Genomic DNA, 19,261 nt, shown 5'->3' on the forward strand with positions numbered 1-19,261 from the left:
ACCAGCCTGTTGCTGGCTGGCTCGATCCCTGGTGCGCCAAGGGACTGGGCGACGGGCGAGAGGACCCTTGTCGGGGTGCTGGCTGACTGACGTGGTACCAGCTTGCTGCATTACCTGACGTATAGTAGGCTGGTGGAGGGATGCCACGATGTGGGACGTCTGCGGTGATTCCTCGCTGAAACATTCTGACGTCCGGGGTCACCCATGTGGCGAGGCTACATCTCCAACAGCCCGACGAAACTTTCTAACGTCTGGGATAATAATATGGCAAGATGACCCATCCGGGGTCACCCCTTCTGACGTCTGGGGTCACCAATGTGGCGAGGCGAAGAAACCACACGTTGCTGTGGTAGTGGAGATATTTACTCTTCGCATGCCATCACAAAACTGATACAACAAAGTCCAAAACAGCAAAGACAAACCCAACAGGTTCAAAGCATCAAAGGATCATAGCGACATGCCTACTGGGTGAGAGACATGGTCCTAGTGTCCGCCACAGTAATTTTCATTTACGTGCATGCATTTTAAAACGACCACGCGACCAGAAGAGAGCGTGAAGACGACAGGAAACTATTAAGGCCATAAAGCAGTTGCAGCGATGTCGGGCGGGTGTTGAGGCAAAAGAAATAATCATAAAATGAGACATTATCCCACTTCGTGGTTATTCATTTGACAAGAGATTTGTCACTGCAAAGGCAGAGAAGATTGGGTTTTGACAAGTGGAGCTGCATTTGTGGCGATGTCGTTTAGGAAATGACATCCAAATCTTCGTGCGAACTAAAGCACTGTACATGAGTTAGTACAGTTCAGGAAGCGTGGAACATCACAAATTTTATTACCGACCCACGCTTTTAATAACACTTGCCGCTCTACTGTTTTACACTTTCATGTCTTTGTTCATTTTGACCATCATTTTTGGCAACAAATCTAAATAATATATTGTTACAAATGTTTTCGCGTAGCTACAGTGCAAAGACGTTTCGAAAAAAAGTTTTCAAGACTTTCCAAGAGTCAGCGAAGGCAACATCAAAAGGTCACTATGTGCACGTTCTTCCTGTTCCGGTTCATTGTCCCCGGGCAACGTGAGAGGTAGGTGGAGTACGTATAAGCTGTTGCGATATTAATATTGGGATATGCTCTATCTACACTGCTCTAACTTACTGTAAACAGTAACGTTTATGTTCTATAAGCACTTTGTTGTTATTGTGATGAGTCATTATTAATTGAACTTTGCTATGTTTTTAATGCGATATGCTACGATGCTGAAGCCACGTGTGCTACAGGTGCTAATTTGATGACGCATTTTACTCGTTACGCTCCTTTTTTCATCGGTTTGCACTCAGCAAGTAACTTCGCAGTGTGTTGCCTTGTGTGCCAAGTTTCTGCCATGCCTTGGGGAAATTTCTACTAAATGTCATTAACTTTATTTTAGTTTATTATTATTATCATTTTAACTTATCAAGCCATGACGCCTCGTTTATCTACTGCTGGTTTTAAAAAAAGTGCAATAAGTACACGATTGACAAAACATGATGAATAATTGGGATTTAAATAGTGACCAAAATAATTGTGATAATTATTTTGGACATTATCATGCAGCCTTTTGATGATGAGTGTTTTATTGTGTAAATGTTTTAATTTATCCGGCAACGTTACAAAAAAAAAAGTGCATCAAGATTAAGACCTTCAATGTATTTTTGTGTAGATTGTGTCACGTGTTCATCATTCTAGTGAGCACAGGTGTGTACAATTGATTGGAATTTCATCCACACAATCTTAAAAAAAAAATACTTGCCATTGGTATTGATGAACTGAACAGTTAAATGTTGTCTCTGTTACCATCAGACCAAAAAAAAAAAAACCAAACTTTATTTCGACTGGAAAAAATATCTTGTGTAATTTCACAAAGTGGCCCAAAAATGTAGATATGATGCCACGAAATTGGGACGTCTACGGTGATTCCTCGCTGAAAACATTCTGACGTCCGGGGTCACCCATGTGGCGAAACTACATCTCCAACAGCCTGACGAAACTTTCTAACGTCTGGGATAATAATATGGCAAGATGACCTATCCGGGGTCACCAATGTGGCGAGGCGAAGAAACCACACGTTGCTGTGCTAGTGGAGATCTTTGCTCTTCGCATGCCATCACAAAACTGATACAACAAAGTCCAAAACAGCAAAGACAAAGCCAACAGGTTCAAAGCATCAAAGGATCATAGCATCATGCCTACTGGGTGAGAGACATGGTCCTAGTGTCCGCCACAACAAGATCATTACTGTATCATTGTTTAATGTAGCAACGTTGTCTATCTTTAAATGCAAGATCGTTACGATATCGTTGTTTAGTGTAACAACGTTGTCTATCTTTAAATGCAAGATCAGTACGATATCGTTGCTTAATGTAGCAACGTTGTCTATCTTTAAATGCAAGATCATTACGATATCATTGTTTAGTGTAGCAATGTTGTCTACTTTAAATGCAAGATCAGTACGATATCGTTGTTTAATGTAGCAACGTTGTCTATCTTTAAATGCAAGATTACTATATCGTTGTTTAATGTAGCAACGTTAGTCTATCTTTAAATGCAAGATCAGTACGATATTGTTGTGTAATGTAGGAGCGCTGTCGTATCCTGAAGCAATTCTGTCCTATAACGATGTGAAATGAGGGAAAGGGATTTCCTCCTATAGAGCTGGTCGATCATGTAACGCTGTCTGATGTAGTACTTTTGTTTTAAACTATAACTTAGGTCTTGTCGATAGCGAGTTGTGATAACACTTTTTACGTTGTCTTAATTTTGCATTTTGACTGTACTTTTCTTTTTGTTTCATGTTCTTAGTTTTCCGCTGTAGTATGTTTCCAGAGTTAACATTCATCTTTTCCTGTGCCTTTATGCGTCTTTGGAATTTTCTTTTTCTTGCTCTACTCATTTTTGACAAATCTTGCAGCACTTTACCTGATGTTGGGCAAAGCACCTTATTGTTGTCGTTCGTCAGATCAGTGCATTGTTTTGCAGCATTAGGCGCTGGCTCTTTCGTACGAGAACTTGTAATGGTCTCAGCAACCGCTCGGCTCGTGTTGACACATTCCTATTGCGCCATCGGTGGAGGACGCTCTGCACAAGGTACCATCTCATGATCATCAGCAGTGACATCTACAGATGCAAAAATAACGGGTATCATCTTGTAACGAGAATCACAATTGGCGTTCGATATTGTGAAAGACTTAATCAATGTGTGAAAGACTTAATGTGTCTATCAGATCATTCAAGCATGTAAAAAGCATCATAACAGCTTTGCCATCTTGAACAGGGAGGCCATCACATCCTCTGCTATGCGGATCAAAAATCCCAAACCTGCCTTTACGGTCTCGAAAGACAGCTATGCACAGTGATTGCATAATCAAAAGAGCAAAGTTTACCTCTGCAGTCAAGCACTGAAGTCTATCACGAAGATTCAGATAATACACATCACCACAAAATAAGGTCAACATGCCACACAATGAAAGACTCTTTATTAACATGTGCTGTTTTGAAAACCCACTTACAATTTCTGGAAGTTCATCGGTAGTCAAGAAATCATGACAAAAGCGACCTTCTGCTTGCAACTTAGTCATAACATTTACATACAGTTCATGGCCCCGTTTGAGAACAAGATCAAGATGTGAGCTGGTCAGGTGATCTAACTCCTGCAGGAATGCCAGAAATATAACAGAGTTAGCCACACACTGGTTGTTTCTCCATTTGCCATATCTGCGATGGGCTTGGCTGTGAGAGGCCAACACATATGTTATCTTGGGTCGGACAGGTGCCAATCCATCACCACTTTCAACGTGTGCTTCACTGGCACGGTTACCAGTCTCTGAAAAGGATGCCTCATTCAGGCATGCATCAATCTCTGAAAAGGATGCCTCATTCAGGCATGCATCAATCTCTGATATAGGTGCCTCACTTAGGCATGTATTGATCTCTGATATGGGCGACTGACCCAAGCATGTATTAATCTCTGATATTGCCTCATTCAGGCATGTATTGATCTCTGATATGGGTGCTTCGGTAGAACAAAAATCAGAGCGTGCAAGAGTTGCTTGGGAGCCACAACGTCGCTGCCAGCAAGACTTTACCGCTTGAGATTTTTTGCTCTTCCTCGGCAATGCTTTTAATCTGATGGGGTGAGATAGAAAAAAGGAAGAGACAAAAAGGTAGAGCAGCAACAAAGAGGGGTGTTTGGGGTCAGGTAAAGAAGGTCTTCTGAAAGAAAAAAAAACACCTTTAAATAATCCGACAGGCAAGTTCATAAACATAATGCATTTCATGTACAAGACAAAAGTGCCAGAATATTGAAACCCATAAAACCTTTTACATTCAAATGTAGCATCATTCTAGATCAGGCGAGGCCATATGCTAGACTTTTTAATCTGTCCTAGGGAACGTGAAGAAATTATCAGGAGAATAATATCCTGAAGGATAGCAGAACTATTAGTACATTAAAATAGTAACTATCAGAATTGAGGGGGGGACAACAACTTAATTTTGTTAATTCAATTTTCAGTTGTTAAGTGATTTTAATAGTTAAATGCACGGGACTTGACTGCTTGGAATTTTTCTCTTTAATTATCTAATGAAATATCACATTTTCATCTTTCATTTTTCCTATATTATTCCTAGGATTTTTTTTTACTATTTGTCTATTTCTTTTCATTTAAATTTTTATTTATATTACTATTATGTTTAGATAACAAATTCAGCAGTGTGTTAAACTATTACATTTACAAAATCAAACAATTTATAGAATCAATAATGAAGTGTTTAATGTTCCGAAATTAGAGCGGCCGTTTTGTCAAATTTTAGAACCCTTTGTGACTGGAGGAGCCATTGTTTCTTTATATAATTGTTGTTGCATAAGTGGTCACTGTGTCTGCGGTATAGGTGCGCGGGGTAGGGTTGAGGAGATAATTGGGAACTTATTTAAGGACAGGTGTGTTGGCAGCACGGAGGTCATACGGTTTTTACCACACCGCTACAACGCAAAACACGCAAGGAAAACGCCACGCCACCAAACAATTCAAGCGCTCAATGCTATGCATGACTAATAACTGGAAACATCACAAGGATAAGATCTGGATTCGAGCACATCATTTACTCACCATTTCATTGCTGCACGTAAAAAATCTCCCTTCCCGCACCCACCTGAACGGCTAAACTTGGTCACTGGATTAGTCGCTGCAGTGACCGTCAAGTCAAAAAGTTTGCCCACCCCCATTTTAGATGAATAAAAAGCAGGAAGTTTGTCAGGTAAACACCCTACATAAACTCGTGAATTAAAAGCATGTTTTTTGTGCAATTATTATATTTCACTTTCTGAAACCTGCCATATGAACACAATACAGTGCAGAAAAAAAAATATTTCCTTTCAAGCCCCATACAAAGTATTATAGCATAATGAACAATGAAGAAAAGGAAAGGTCAATAGGAATACGTAGAATAATCAAGTGTTGCAGTCACAGGCAGGGAGTTGAGTCTCTGGAGAAAACTGTTTTTGATCCTGCTGGTCTGGGCTCAGGGACCATGCAGTTTTCTTCCCAATTGGCAGCAGGCTGAAGAGGCTGTGGGTCAGGCAGGAAGGGGAGGGACCCCCCGCGATCCTAACAGCTTTGCGGGTGAGACGCGTGTTGTAGATGTCCAGTAGAGTAGGAAAGGTTATGATTATGTATATGATTATCCTGTCAGCTGCTTGCACAAGGAGTGTGACGACAGGACACGGTGCAGGCACCATACCACACGGTGATGTAGCTGCTAAATAGTAGTGCTCGTACTAGGCATGGGCCAAAAACCATGTTGACAGTTAACTGCAGTGTGAAAAGGTTAAGTAATACCACACTGAAATTCTTATTCTGTACACTTCCCCGACCAGACTACATTCCATAATCAAGCAAAGAATTAAGTAGACAATAAAACAAAATAAAAAAAATGCAGTAACAGAGCAATAGGGGCACTACTAATGAATCACTAATAAATGAATAGACTTACTGTACATTCTGAGCATGTTATGGAGTAGATGGAGTGGAAGAAACTTAAGGTTTCAATAATGGCTAATGCTGTTTATAACCAGTAATTAGTGTCTTTTTTTTCTTTTCTTTCTTGGAACAGGGCAGTTTATGATAGGCTTCTTGCATAGTTGTCCCAACTAGCTGCCTTTGAAAACAATTCAAAGGCAATTGCAGTTGGGTTTTTTTTTTTTTTTTTTTTACCTTGTTGGCAAGGTAAAAAAAAGAATGATAAAACAAACAACATTTTGGAAAAATGGCACGTTTACGTGTGTAAACTAATATATATGCTGAATTTTGATTATATAGCCCACTTTTGGGAAATTTAAGATTGCTAACAATATAAAACATTGACACCACGCCTTCCACGACTTCAATAAGGCAACGACAAATGATCATTTGTGATCCAAACAGTGAATTTATGATGAAGTCAATAAAACAAAATTGCTTATTGTATGATTTTAAGGTTTAGAGCTGATAGCATTCTAAGTTATTTAGAAAACAAATTTCATTTTACAGGATTTTTTTTTTTTTTTTAACTAGTCTGCCTCACAGTGAACATTAATGACAGTGCGGTGGAGCCTCTTAATAGCTTACCACTGATGGGGAACTAAAAGCAAACACTGCCATATTAAAATATTTATGCATTTAATTTTTGTATTAAACATGGTATATATTTCTCAATTTACTGAATATGCAATTAATTTTTGTAAAAAATAAAATATGATTGGTATTCAAAGGAAATAAATAGAGGTGTACGTTTGCTACTGTGATATTTTTGCGCAAGGTTATCATACCATCAGAATCTATTATCAGTCGATGCCTGACACAAAATCAGCTACAGAAATGAATGGATGTTTCAAGTGTGTGAACACTAACGTATTGTACATCACTTATACACAAGAGGTTGAATAACAGGTAAACAGAGTGGACTAACATAATCGCGCTTTCTGCACCGTATGTGTGGTCATTTGAATGGTCATTTGAATTGGTCATTTGCTTAGTGTGTACATTCAAACACAACATTCATTCAACATGAACAATGTCTTTTTTGAATACCGCATGACCTTTGTATGGCACATCACCATAGTTGCCACAACAGTCTGTTCAGAACATGGTTAAGTAATTTGCACACACCTCAAGTTGGGAGAAAAGCTGGATTCAACAGCAGGCTCTGTAGACACATAAAGCAACACAGACATGAACTCTGGAACATTTCACTCAAAAAACATATTTAGATTGTTTAATAGGGCTGCGCAATATATTTGCACAAAATACTCATTATGATAAGGTCACATACAATATATGTATCACATAAACATGCATCTAGTTTCATTGTTCTGTAATTGTATGCTTTTCTTTGACGTTCACTAATTGATGCAATCTTGAATGGGCATCACCATCCAATGCAAAGGCAACTGTATCTATGGGTTCAAAAATGATGTGTTATCAAGAACTACAGACCTCCAGGTACTTTAGCAAGAGCATTTGCAATTGCATAAATCACATCGCTTGTAAGCAGACCTTAACGTTGATACAATACACATGTCGTAACCATGTAGGTAATGAATTAAAAATGTTAATTTTCACCTTTTTTTAATGTTTTTCTAAAATAATTTCCCCCAAAATATGAAGTCTGGTATGCAATTAGACAATCACTGAAAATAAAGGTGAAAACCCACTGACAATCTGCCTACTTACCCTTGGCCAGATAAATTAGGCAGACATAAATGGAAGAGTGAATGTTATAGAATGTAAACTAAGTGCTATGACAATTTGATCACAAGATGTCCTTAATGTGGCTATTTTATGAGGGTTGGCAGAATTGACTATTGACTACGTTGCTGTTTTCTTCTTTATCAGACAGTGGCAAGGCTTAAAAACTTTAAAATTTGACAGTAAAAACTTCAAAATCTTAAAATTTCTAAGAGGTTTTACCTTTGACTGTTTTCAAATCAACAAGGCGTCATCAACCCATCTCTACTGTATATTTAACACAGATTAATGTAGGAGCAATGTCTTGTTTTCATAAAGCAGGTCAGAAGAACGAAGTCCTACAGCTAATTCTGCAGACGCAAAGAACTAAGATATAACTTGCATAATATTTTACTCAAAATACAGATATGTGTTTTTACTAGAAATGCACAATGTATTGTAAAAAACCTCACCTTGATAGGGTCACGTGTAGCACTACTACATGCATTAAGTTTCATATGGAATTGAAAGCATTTAGTATCTGTCTTGGACCAGTTGATGCAATCTTTAACTTACATCACAGACAATGTGAAGGATGATCAGTACCGACAGACATGTTTAGGTACTTTAAAAAGAGCCAATCAATTCAAGACAAACAGATGGCCTCTTCAGTCACTCAGTACATTCCTTTATGAGCATGTGACACAAACCATACAGAGCAGAACTACATTATTGATACATTGGGAGCGCTTCACCTTCAAACACCTTTTTTAAACCTATGTGATATAAATTATACATTTTTACAATAAAACACACATCAATATCATCATCATATCTACATTTTTGGGCCACTTTGTGAAATTACACAAGATATTTTTTCCAGTCGAAATAAAGTTTGGTTTTTTTTTTTTTGGTCTGATGGTAACAGAGACAACATTTAACTGTTCAGTTCATCAATACCAATGGCAAGTATTTTTTTTTTAAGATTGTGTGGATGAAATTCCAATCAATTGTACACACCTGTGCTCACTAGAATGATGAACACGTGACACAATCTACACAAAAATACATTGAAGGTCTTAATCTTGATGCACTTTTTTTTTTGTAACGTTGCCGGATAAATTAAAACATTTACACAATAAAACACTCATCATCAAAAGGCTGCATGATAATGTCCAAAATAATTATCACAATTATTTTGGTCACTATTTAAATCCCAATTATTCATCATGTTTTGTCAATCGTGTACTTATTGCACTTTTTTTAAAACCAGCAGTAGATAAACGAGGCGTCATGGCTTGATAAGTTAAAATGATAATAATAATAAACTAAAATAAAGTTAATGACATTTAGTAGAAATTTCCCCAAGGCATGGCAGAAACTTGGCACACAAGGCAACACACTGCGAAGTTACTTGCTGAGTGCAAACCGATGAAAAAAGGAGCGTAACGAGTAAAATGCGTCATCAAATTAGCACCTGTAGCACACGTGGCTTCAGCATCGTAGCATATCGCATTAAAAACATAGCAAAGTTCAATTAATAATGACTCATCACAATAACAACAAAGTGCTTATAGAACATAAACGTTACTGTTTACAGTAAGTTAGAGCAGTGTAGATAGAGCATATCCCAATATTAATATCGCAACAGCTTATACGTACTCCACCTACCTCTCACGTTGCCCGGGGACAATGAACCGGAACAGGAAGAACGTGCACATAGTGACCTTTTGATGTTGCCTTCGCTGACTCTTGGAAAGTCTTGAAAACTTTTTTTCGAAACGTCTTTGCACTGTAGCTACGCGAAAACATTTGTAACAATATATTATTTAGATTTGTTGCCAAAAATGATGGTCAAAATGAACAAAGACATGAAAGTGTAAAACAGTAGAGCGGCAAGTGTTATTAAAAGCGTGGGTCGGTAATAAAATTTGTGATGTTCCACGCTTCCTGAACTGTACTAACTCATGTACAGTGCTTTAGTTCGCACGAAGATTTGGATGTCATTTCCTAAACGACATCGCCACAAATGCAGCTCCACTTGTCAAAACCCAATCTTCTCTGCCTTTGCAGTGACAAATCTCTTGTCAAATGAATAACCACGAAGTGGGATAATGTCTCATTTTATGATTATTTCTTTTGCCTCAACACCCGCCCGACATCGCTGCAACTGCTTTATGGCCTTAATAGTTTCCTGTCGTCTTCACGCTCTCTTCTGGTCGCGTGGTCGTTTTAAAATGCATGCACGTAAATGAAAATTACTGTGGCGGACACTAGGACCATGTCTCTCACCCAGTAGGCATGTCGCTATGATCCTTTGATGCTTTGAACCTGTTGGGTTTGTCTTTGCTGTTTTGGACTTTGTTGTATCAGTTTTGTGATGGCATGCGAAGAGTAAATATCTCCACTACCACAGCAACGTGTGGTTTCTTCGCCTCGCCACATTGGTGACCCCAGACGTCAGAAGGGGTGACCCCGGATGGGTCATCTTGCCATATTATTATCCCAGACGTTAGAAAGTTTCGTCGGGCTGTTGGAGATGTAGCCTCGCCACATGGGTGACCCCGGACGTCAGAATGTTTCAGCGAGGAATCACCGCAGACGTCCCACATCGTGGCATCCCTCCACCAGCCTACTATACGTCAGGTAATGCAGCAAGCTGGTACCACGTCAGTCAGCCAGCACCCCGACAAGGGTCCTCTCGCCCGTCGCCCAGTCCCTTGGCGCACCAGGGATCGAGCCAGCCAGCAACAGGCTGGTACAGGCGCTGGTGAGAACGGCTGTGCAGTCCAATTTCGGAGTCCCTGGCCGTCGACCGGGATCTTCCAGCCGGGCGGCCTCATCTACTACCGATGTCCGTCCGGCCTCAGCAGTAGGCCTCCAGCCACCATCATTCAGCCGCCCCTCCGATTCACCATGCCCGCAGGTATGGTCCGAGTATACATCGGAGCGGGTCAGCTGGTGTTGGTGCCGCAGCAGGTTCATGCCCAGGCACAGACTGGGACGCAGCCGCGACCGGCCGTCCCTCGGAAGCCACTGTGCCTGCCAGCATGCGGGTCAGCACTGCCACTCCGGCTCCTGCGGAACTTCAGAACATCCCTTTGCCAACGCTACCTCATGGTTTTCACGCTGAGCGTCTCACCCTTACTCCTGTCGCACCTGGGGCCCTGGTGTCACATACACCGCCCAGGACCGGAATGTGACTCAGGGTGCCAGACTGGTGAATACCCTGTGGGGTTTTCCGTTATGCCTTTCTGGGTGTTCGGGAAGGAGCTGTGTGGCGGACACTAGGACCATGTCTCTCACCCAGTAGGCATGTCGCTATGATCTTTTGATGCTTTGAACCTGTTGGCTTTGTCTTTGCTGTTTTGGACTTTGTTGTATCAGTTTTGTGATGGCATGCGAAGAGTAAAGATCTCCACTAGCACAGCAACGTGTGGTTTCTTCGCCTCGCCACATTACAGTCATTTAATACTTCTGACAATGCAGGAAACCGCATAACGTCGGTTGCTTTGTATCAGCAACAAAGAACTGAAAAAGAAAAAAAAGCTGTCATTTCAACTGTCACGTGAGCAGTTTCGACATCCGTGACATTTGTGCGCCATATGTTAATGTAAAGCGTCGGGGAAAATGGACATTATGCGGTTGCTGATGTCATTACTTGATTAACCGCTACTTTTAACAACGTGGGTGACGCAAAAGAGCATTACTGTTGTAAGACAATGTATTTGGGGGAAAAAGATGATCATAATAACGATACTCGAGTCGAGAGGAAATTAGGATATGACAACCACTCCGTGTCGTGTCTTCATCTTCCTCCCCATTACCTGTAATTTCAGGTGCTAATTATTAGACGATATCCCAGGCCTTTGGGACTTGTAACAAATACTTCTGACAATTCGAGAAATAGTGATGGCCGAGTGAGGCTTTGGAGCTCCGAATCTTTTCTCGACCGCTGATTCGTTGCTCGGAGCCTTGAAGAAATGGTTTAAGGCAGACATCTCGTGGTCATTGATTGAAGCGTAACAATATCGTATTGAAAAGTCAAGTGACACCCCCCCATCATTTATATTTAGATGCACAAAACGCATTACAAGTCTTGAGTGCATGGTGTCTCGGCAACACAATATTATGGAATTGGGCATAGTATATTATATTGTCTATTCATAATATATACTGTATATATAAATCTATACATTTGTCTGTCTGTCGATATATTTCTTTAACTATATATAAATATCCATATAGTTATATGTCTTTCTGATTTATTTATCTTTAAATATCTATAAAATTATCTCTCTTTCTGTCTTATTATGCAATGCAATCAATTGATCAGGAAACAAAATGAAACAACGATCTGAAAAACGACACAACTCCTTACGTTCAATGAAAAACATTTAACCGATCCCCGTGGACTTTCGAGCCCACGAGTGAGTGAGTTTTATAGTCATATGCAAATTAATACTTCACGATGAAATTCCTATTCTGTTTACTTTTACTTAAATTACTGGTGATGATAGTGTAAAATATCATGTAGTACAAAATATTATGTATCTAGATGTCATGCGACCAAACCATGCCTCGGTGCAGTGACTCGAGGACTGCTTTCTGAGTTACAGCTCATGAGGCGGAACTTCGACTGTCTGTAGTCCATCACGAGCGGGAAGACAAACATCGTACAAACTGACACCTTGGCACACAGTAAACATGTAACTTCTCAACAACAAAAAAATACTACAATGAGAGCACAAAACTCGGTATAAAGCATAAAGAGCGCTGCAAAACGCGATGGATTTCCCCAAAGAGCTTGTGGCGTTAGCAACGGCAAAAACATAATTTTTCTCAATTCTTCTCACCATATAGTAAATAAAACATAATGAAGTGTTGGTACGTGTGGTTTCAATTAGTTGATAGTTTCCAAGGTTCAGAGGGCTTCCTCTCACATCAATAGTTGCCAGTCATTTAAGGTATTGATGATGCAATTTCGCTCTAAAAAATTGAAAATTGGAGAGAGAGAGAGAGAGAGAAAGAGAGAGGGGGGGGAACAAAAAAAAGGCAGTCCAAAATCAAATTAAATTAATCCCTTAATATAAAGGTATGGTAATTATTAGAAAATATAATGAAGAAACAAAAGTTTCAAATATGAAGTATAGTATAGAAGTAAAAAGAAAAAAGTACTATAAATGTTCAAATTCTGAATTTTGGGGGATTATATTTAATAGTTTGGATGTTCAACATTTGGAGAGAGTCGTTTTTATTGTTCTGAGTTAACCAAGATGGCCGCCATCCTGGGTAGAAGTGGGGCTGAGCGCTCTTGAGACGTCTAATCAGATATCCAAGATGGCTGCCTCTGATGGTTGTTGGTAAATGGAGTCTCAGTGTATGTAGTCAAGTGTCCGAGATGGACGCCTGACGACCTCATGGGAAATGGAGTACTTTGTGTAGCTAAATAGTCGTCCGCAAAGGCTGAACGCACACACAAAGAATGACCTAATTGAAAATGAATTGGTTTGTTATGATTCCAACGATTCCAAAATGTGGAATTGTGGGAAAATTTGGAATCATGGGAAGAGGAAAATTGAGACACCCAATGAATTGTCGGGATCAATTAAAGTTTGAATGGTCGGAATCAGATGAAGAATGGCGAAGATAGATGATTACAAAATGTTGGTGAGAACAATGAAATAAGGAATTATGGGTAAAACAGTGGGAAAAAAAATTGAACATTTTTCATTCATGGGTGTTCTAAGCAGACTTACCAATTATGGGAAGCACCTTAAGTTGGAACGACTAATATAGGTTGAACACAAAAGGAGGTATCTGTCAGAGAAATCTCAGAAAAGAAGACTAGGACAAGCCTAGCTGCTTAAACAGCAAAAAGAGTAACTCAGACCAGCCAAGATTGACTTTTCTATGCCATAGGGAAAAAAGCTTGGGCAAATGAACTCGTGGGTCTTCCAACGCTAATTTCACTGCCCAGCCGTCCCCCCCCCCCCTGGCTTTTATTGAGCAAAAGCATAGCAGATTACAAGACACAACAAAAGAGCCAGCCGGGCGCCACCGGCAGCTGGGCCAAGGTCCCGGCTCACACTTTCGTGCGTCAACAGCTCTATCTAAGGACAGGGTCAAGATGAACTAGGATTGCATAAATGGGTAACAATGAAATAAGCACATAATGATAACAACCTAATATATGATTCCCTTCACATATCCCCCCTGATTATCATTATTAAAACACATCAAACGATGTCGAAAGCTATTGCTTGAGTGGGAAGAAAACTACCCAAAAACCCAGTGGGAAAAAGGTAGAAACCCTTCCCAAGCAAGAGCTTGTTACAAGGAAAAATAGAAAAAGCAAAAGCTAAAGCTCCTTTTGGTCCAATACATGTATATGCACATCACAAACCATATCAACATTCTATGTCTAAAATCTTTTCCATAGGTGCATCTTGAATGGTTCAGACAGTTGTTGAATCGTCGTCAGAGTCGGGGTCAGAGTCAATAGGTTGATAGTCAGTCATGGTCACGGTCACTTGCGCTGCTAACCCCAACAGCATCCATGATTTTGGTGGCACAGATCTTACACAAGGGCACACCGCAGGTTATGCAGAGACATGACAGCAAGAGAATGCAGATGATGACAGAAGCAATGGCTACCGCCACGCCCGTCCAATTGCCAAAGAAGTCCTGCAACCAATGCAGGAAGGGGTTGAGCTCCAACTCCTTAGGTGGCTGGTCATGGGTTAAGTCTGCTAGTCCATATGGTCCTCCATATACTATTTCAAATGGCGATAAAGTTTTTCCTTCAGCGGAACAAATCTCATTTCTGTGGCCATAATAAGAATGCAATCTGGTCACTGTCTCTTTATCACTTGCATTGTTTTTATGCGTATGGCCTTGACTGTCCCATTTGTTCTTTCAATAAGCCCTCCTGATATTCAACAGTTCTCTAACTTTTGTAACAGCTTTTTTTTACAAAATGTACACCGCAGGTTATGCAGACATGACAGCAAGAGAATGCAGATGATGACAGAAGCAATGGCTACAGCCACGCCCTTCCATTTGCCTAAGAAGTCCTGCAACCACTGCAGAAAGGGGTTGAGCTTCAACTCCCTCCATACTTAAGAGTCCTCAGTCTGCACTCCCTGAGCAGTGTCAGTGTCTCAGACAACGAGCCATTAGACAAAGTGTGTGAAGGAATAAATGCGCTACATTCACCTGATGGCAAAAGCTTGCACACGCCACCCTTTTCTGCCAGTCATGTCGAGTGCCTGTCTGTTTTGAATAGTCATAAGTGAAGTAGCATGTAGTTGTGAAGCTGTGTGCGTTATAAGGTATAATTATAAGGTGCGTCCGTTATATCAGTTGACGAGTATACTTTATGATTGACATCATTGAAAAAAATCGGTGTGTTTGTACACAATCACTGGAAATAGAGCACCAACTATGGCAAATGCGAACCCGCTGCATTTGCTTTGTCAATCAATTTGTCTTTGTCAGGAATGCTCCAAGGCATGCCAATCGCATCAAAAATAGACGGAAGTTTGTCTGGTGATTGGGAATGGTGGTTTGTCAGTGTTGCATTTGGACCAATGGGTGGAGTTCTCAACACTGAAACAAACGTAGCGTTTATCGCTGTTCCCGTGATGTCCGTCTGGAGCTGGAGGTTGCCCATGACGCTGTTGGGCAAACGCTGTCTGTCTGAGGTAGGCGTTGTTGGTCGTCCGGACACAAGAGCGCTGCCCAGCATCAAGCAGCATGCTGCTCGGAGGAGTGCTGGCGGACAGGCCATTCTCCTGAGAGGGGTGTGTTTACCACAAAAACCCTTTCTCCCACTGTGGTCTTTCGTTGGTGCACCATCCATGCCACTCGGGGGTGCTGATCCTCACTTCGAGGGACTGGAGTCGCTAGGCCCGTCAACAGGGGGTTGAAGGATCTTGCACTGCGACTGGTGGATCCACCCGTCGCGTCCTTCAACTTTCACCGCAGTTGGTGTCGCTGCGATCATCTGGAACGGGCCATCCCAGCATTCACTGTCCCAACGAGGTCGTCAGCACCTTGAGGAACACATGGTCTCCGATCTGGACCCGGGTTTTCTGTGGGATAGAACACACTGGCCAGTCATTGTGCTTATGCATCTCCCTTGTGCCAAATAGTCTTTTCATGTGAACTGGAAAAGAACATCCACTAGGTGGCTGGTCATGGGTTAAGTCTGCTAGTCCATATGGTCCTCCATATACTATTTCAAATGGTGATAAAGTTTTTTCTTCAGCGGAACAAATCTCATTTCTGTGGCCACAATAAGAATGCAATCTGGTCGCTGTCTCTTTATCACTTGCATTGTTTTTATGCGTATGGCCTTGACTGTCCCATATGTTCTTTCAATAAGCCCTCCTGATATTCAACAGTTCTCTAACTTTTGTAACAGCTTTTTTCACAAAATGTAATCAATTGTCACTTCTAATTACTCTCATCCATATATATCATATGAAATGCTTCGGGTGGTTCTAGAAATTTGCCTCTATGTGGTCACAAATAAACTTGCTCATTATTGCAAAAACAGATATCACAACATTTACAAAAAACACATTTTGAGTATAAAAGGTGAATCCATATACAACTGATCATACATATTCCCCCCTGTTGACAGATGGCCAAGCTCATGTGTCAACTTTGCTGCTCATTCAAATGAAAATTTTAGTAACCATGGTTTTCTAACCGCCAATCTACTTTTTTTTTTTCAACATCTTGTTATGCTCCTTTATTTAGCCATTTTTTGCTGCTACAGTTTAGGAGCTGATGTTTTCCTTGATATCAAGATGGTCTGTGTGTCTTGTTCATCATGTAGTGTTTCAACGCGGCTGTCTTGTGCTTTGGCAACTGTGGGCACACCTATGACTGTTTCTTTGGCTGCTTTGTTTGCCTAATCAGTTTCCTGCTGTAATTTGGTCATTTCTTTTCTTGTTATGGTTTGGAAGCCGCGGTTAGCTCAAAGATGATAAAACACATGCCATACTCGCTGTCTGTCCATATTGTAACATCTTTGCTTTCAAAAATTTCACACGCTTTGATTAGCGCGGCCAATTCATCTGCTTGCAATGAACATGTCGATTTTAATGTTCCTCAAAACAAAATTTACTACATATCCCACCCTTTTGTGGCCGTCTTCCCCTTTGCTAGCTGAATCGTCAAGAAAAAACACAACTTCTCCAGTCGGGAGAGGGGTGTCATTCAGGTCAGGTCTTGGTTTGGTGGAAATTTGGGCGTGGCTTCCACAGTCGTGTGGGGTGCCGTCTACAGGTGTGGGCAAAGGTGTCGCTGGGTTTGATGCTCCACATCTAACAATTATAATGTGTCCCTGTGATACAAGTAACGCGGCGCAATATAAATGTCATGCAGGCAATAAGAGTGTCATTTTTTTTGGGGGGGGGTTCCAGCAACAAAACAAATGCATAGGGAACCCTCAACGTGAGGGGGTGAAACAACACAACCTCCACTGAAGCCTCCACTGCCAATGCTGCGGCCAGCACCACCTGAACGCCTTCAGGGGTGGGCCCAGCAACTGCATCCAATTCCTCAGAGTAAAATTTGACTGGCCTCAGTTTACCGTCATGCTTCTGCAACAAAACTGAAGTCATGAATCCCTGTTTAGCGGTCACTCTTTGCTCAAATGGTTTGCTGTAATCCGGTGGTGTTAATACGGATGAATTAAACCAATTCCAATTTCACACTGTCAAATGCCTCGTCAGCTTTTTTCATAACTGAGATCAAACAGTGGCCTAGTCAATTCAAAACAATTTTTGGAATCCATATGTTACAATAATTATTCAGCCTCAAAAATGACATCATTTGTCTTTTAGTCTGTGTTTTTGGGCTTTTGCAATGGCCTCCTTTTGTCTGTCAGTAACAATTCTGCCATCCTTATCTCATTAGTTCTGCCAACCTTCTTCCATTTGTTTCCACTTGCCAAAAATCTTTCTTGCCACAACGCCAACATTCTTATGCATTCAATTTTGTCTTTCAACTCTCTCTTACATCCTTCTTTTCCGCTACCACAATTCCTGTTTCCAACACAATGCACTTCCTCTTCTCCATCACACCAGAATGTCTGTTTTCTCCCCTACATTCTTCTACTTTTCTTCTTCTACTCCACTCTCAGCTGAGTAGTAGATTTATCTAATCTCTGAGTGTTGGAGGTCACTCACATCTACATTTTTGTTTGTAGTATAGTTCCATTTAGCCTTGCATTTTTTCAGCTGCTGTCAATATTTTCAGCCTGTTTATCCATTATCTACCATAATGTGATTTGTTTTTAGAAAATTCTTGCAAACCATCTCAAATTTGTCATTTTGACTTTTAACCATGCAGACTAGATCAAGACCCATCTAACAATGTATTTTAGCCAAATTTTAACAAATATCATTGTTTATTTCTAACAATCTAACATGCAAACATGTAACACACCAATAGTTACACACCAGCAAACTGACAGATCCACACGCAGATCCACATCACACAACATGCAGTTTACAACGTACTGTATATGCGGACTTTGTTAAGCATGTACAAGACACATGTTTTGCTCACAACTTCTCAAATGGCATCACTCCTTTGACTTCATGTCAACCCTCAGTACTCAGAAGTGGAGCTGAGACCCAGTCCCGAAAAGGGTCTTACTGCCGTGGCCACGGTCTTGCCTGGTTGTCAACTCCGTCTCTGAAAACCTCAGGTGTCTGGGTTTAAGAACATGGTGGTAAACTCAAGTACGAATTTTTGGTGTCTGTTTTCCACCGTTAATTTGGGTTTCCTGTCTGGCTGTGTTAGTTGCAGACAGGTTAGTGGCTGCGGTCAAATCATCATCTGCTTTCCTTTTTTTCTCAGCCACCTTCCATACTCGTTTCGGTTTGGCTCTATCAACTAAAGCCTTGCATTTAAACCACTGTTAATCATCACTGTTTTCAATCCTTTCCCTGTCCTTCAATGACAACTTCCGCAACACTTTCTCCAATCCACCACAATCATCCACGTCTCCTGAAAAACCGTATTGGAATTTCCATTTTTCCACATACTTAGTACTTTCTTTGCTATCTATCTCTGCCCGACGTACTTTTTCCTTCAATTCATCCACAAAACAACAACATTCCTTTTCCCATTTTGCCTCCTTGGGCCGAGTTGCGGCCTCGGAGGACTTATTATTTTTTTTTCTCATGATTAACTATGTTTTCTTCGTCACGGGAGAAATGCTACGTGCCTGGTGTCGTGTCGGATACCGAGCTTCTACCTCGAAAGGCGGATATACCCAGGTGTTTGTACTCACGACCGTTTCACCAGTTTTAGATTTCCCGTCACTCAGGACAACCACTCCACATTCATTCCACACTCATACATCAAAGAAATGATCAGTAACTGTGCACCGGATGTTAAACTTTCTCTTTTTTAAGTCAGGCCGTTTGTTCAAAGTCCAATTGACTGTGCGTTTAAGGTCCAATGGACCGTTCTTTTAAGGTCCGATGGAC

The 19,261-nt window shown here is 40.8% G+C and overlaps 1 protein-coding gene across 1 annotated transcript; it reads right to left on the reverse strand.

The window, feature by feature from the left end:
* Positions 1-2,654: 2,654 nt before the first annotated feature.
* Positions 2,655-11,746, reverse strand: LOC148426820 (uncharacterized). Its single transcript, XM_088408978.1, has 5 exons — positions 11,642-11,746; positions 9,417-9,543; positions 7,188-7,224; positions 3,552-4,254; positions 2,655-3,159 (listed from the first exon to the last, which is right to left on the reverse strand). Exons 1-5 carry the CDS (start codon positions 11,744-11,746, stop codon positions 2,998-3,000), a joined length of 1,134 nt encoding a protein of 377 aa, XP_088265104.1. The 3' UTR covers positions 2,655-2,997.
* Between the last annotated feature and the right edge of the window lie 7,515 nt (positions 11,747-19,261).

This window comes from Hippichthys cyanospilos, chromosome 2 (assembly GCF_059441005.1).
Source record: "Hippichthys cyanospilos isolate Australia breed blue-spotted pipefish chromosome 2, RoL_Hcya_1.0, whole genome shotgun sequence".
In the NCBI taxonomy this organism is placed as follows: Eukaryota; Metazoa; Chordata; class Actinopteri; order Syngnathiformes; family Syngnathidae; genus Hippichthys; species Hippichthys cyanospilos.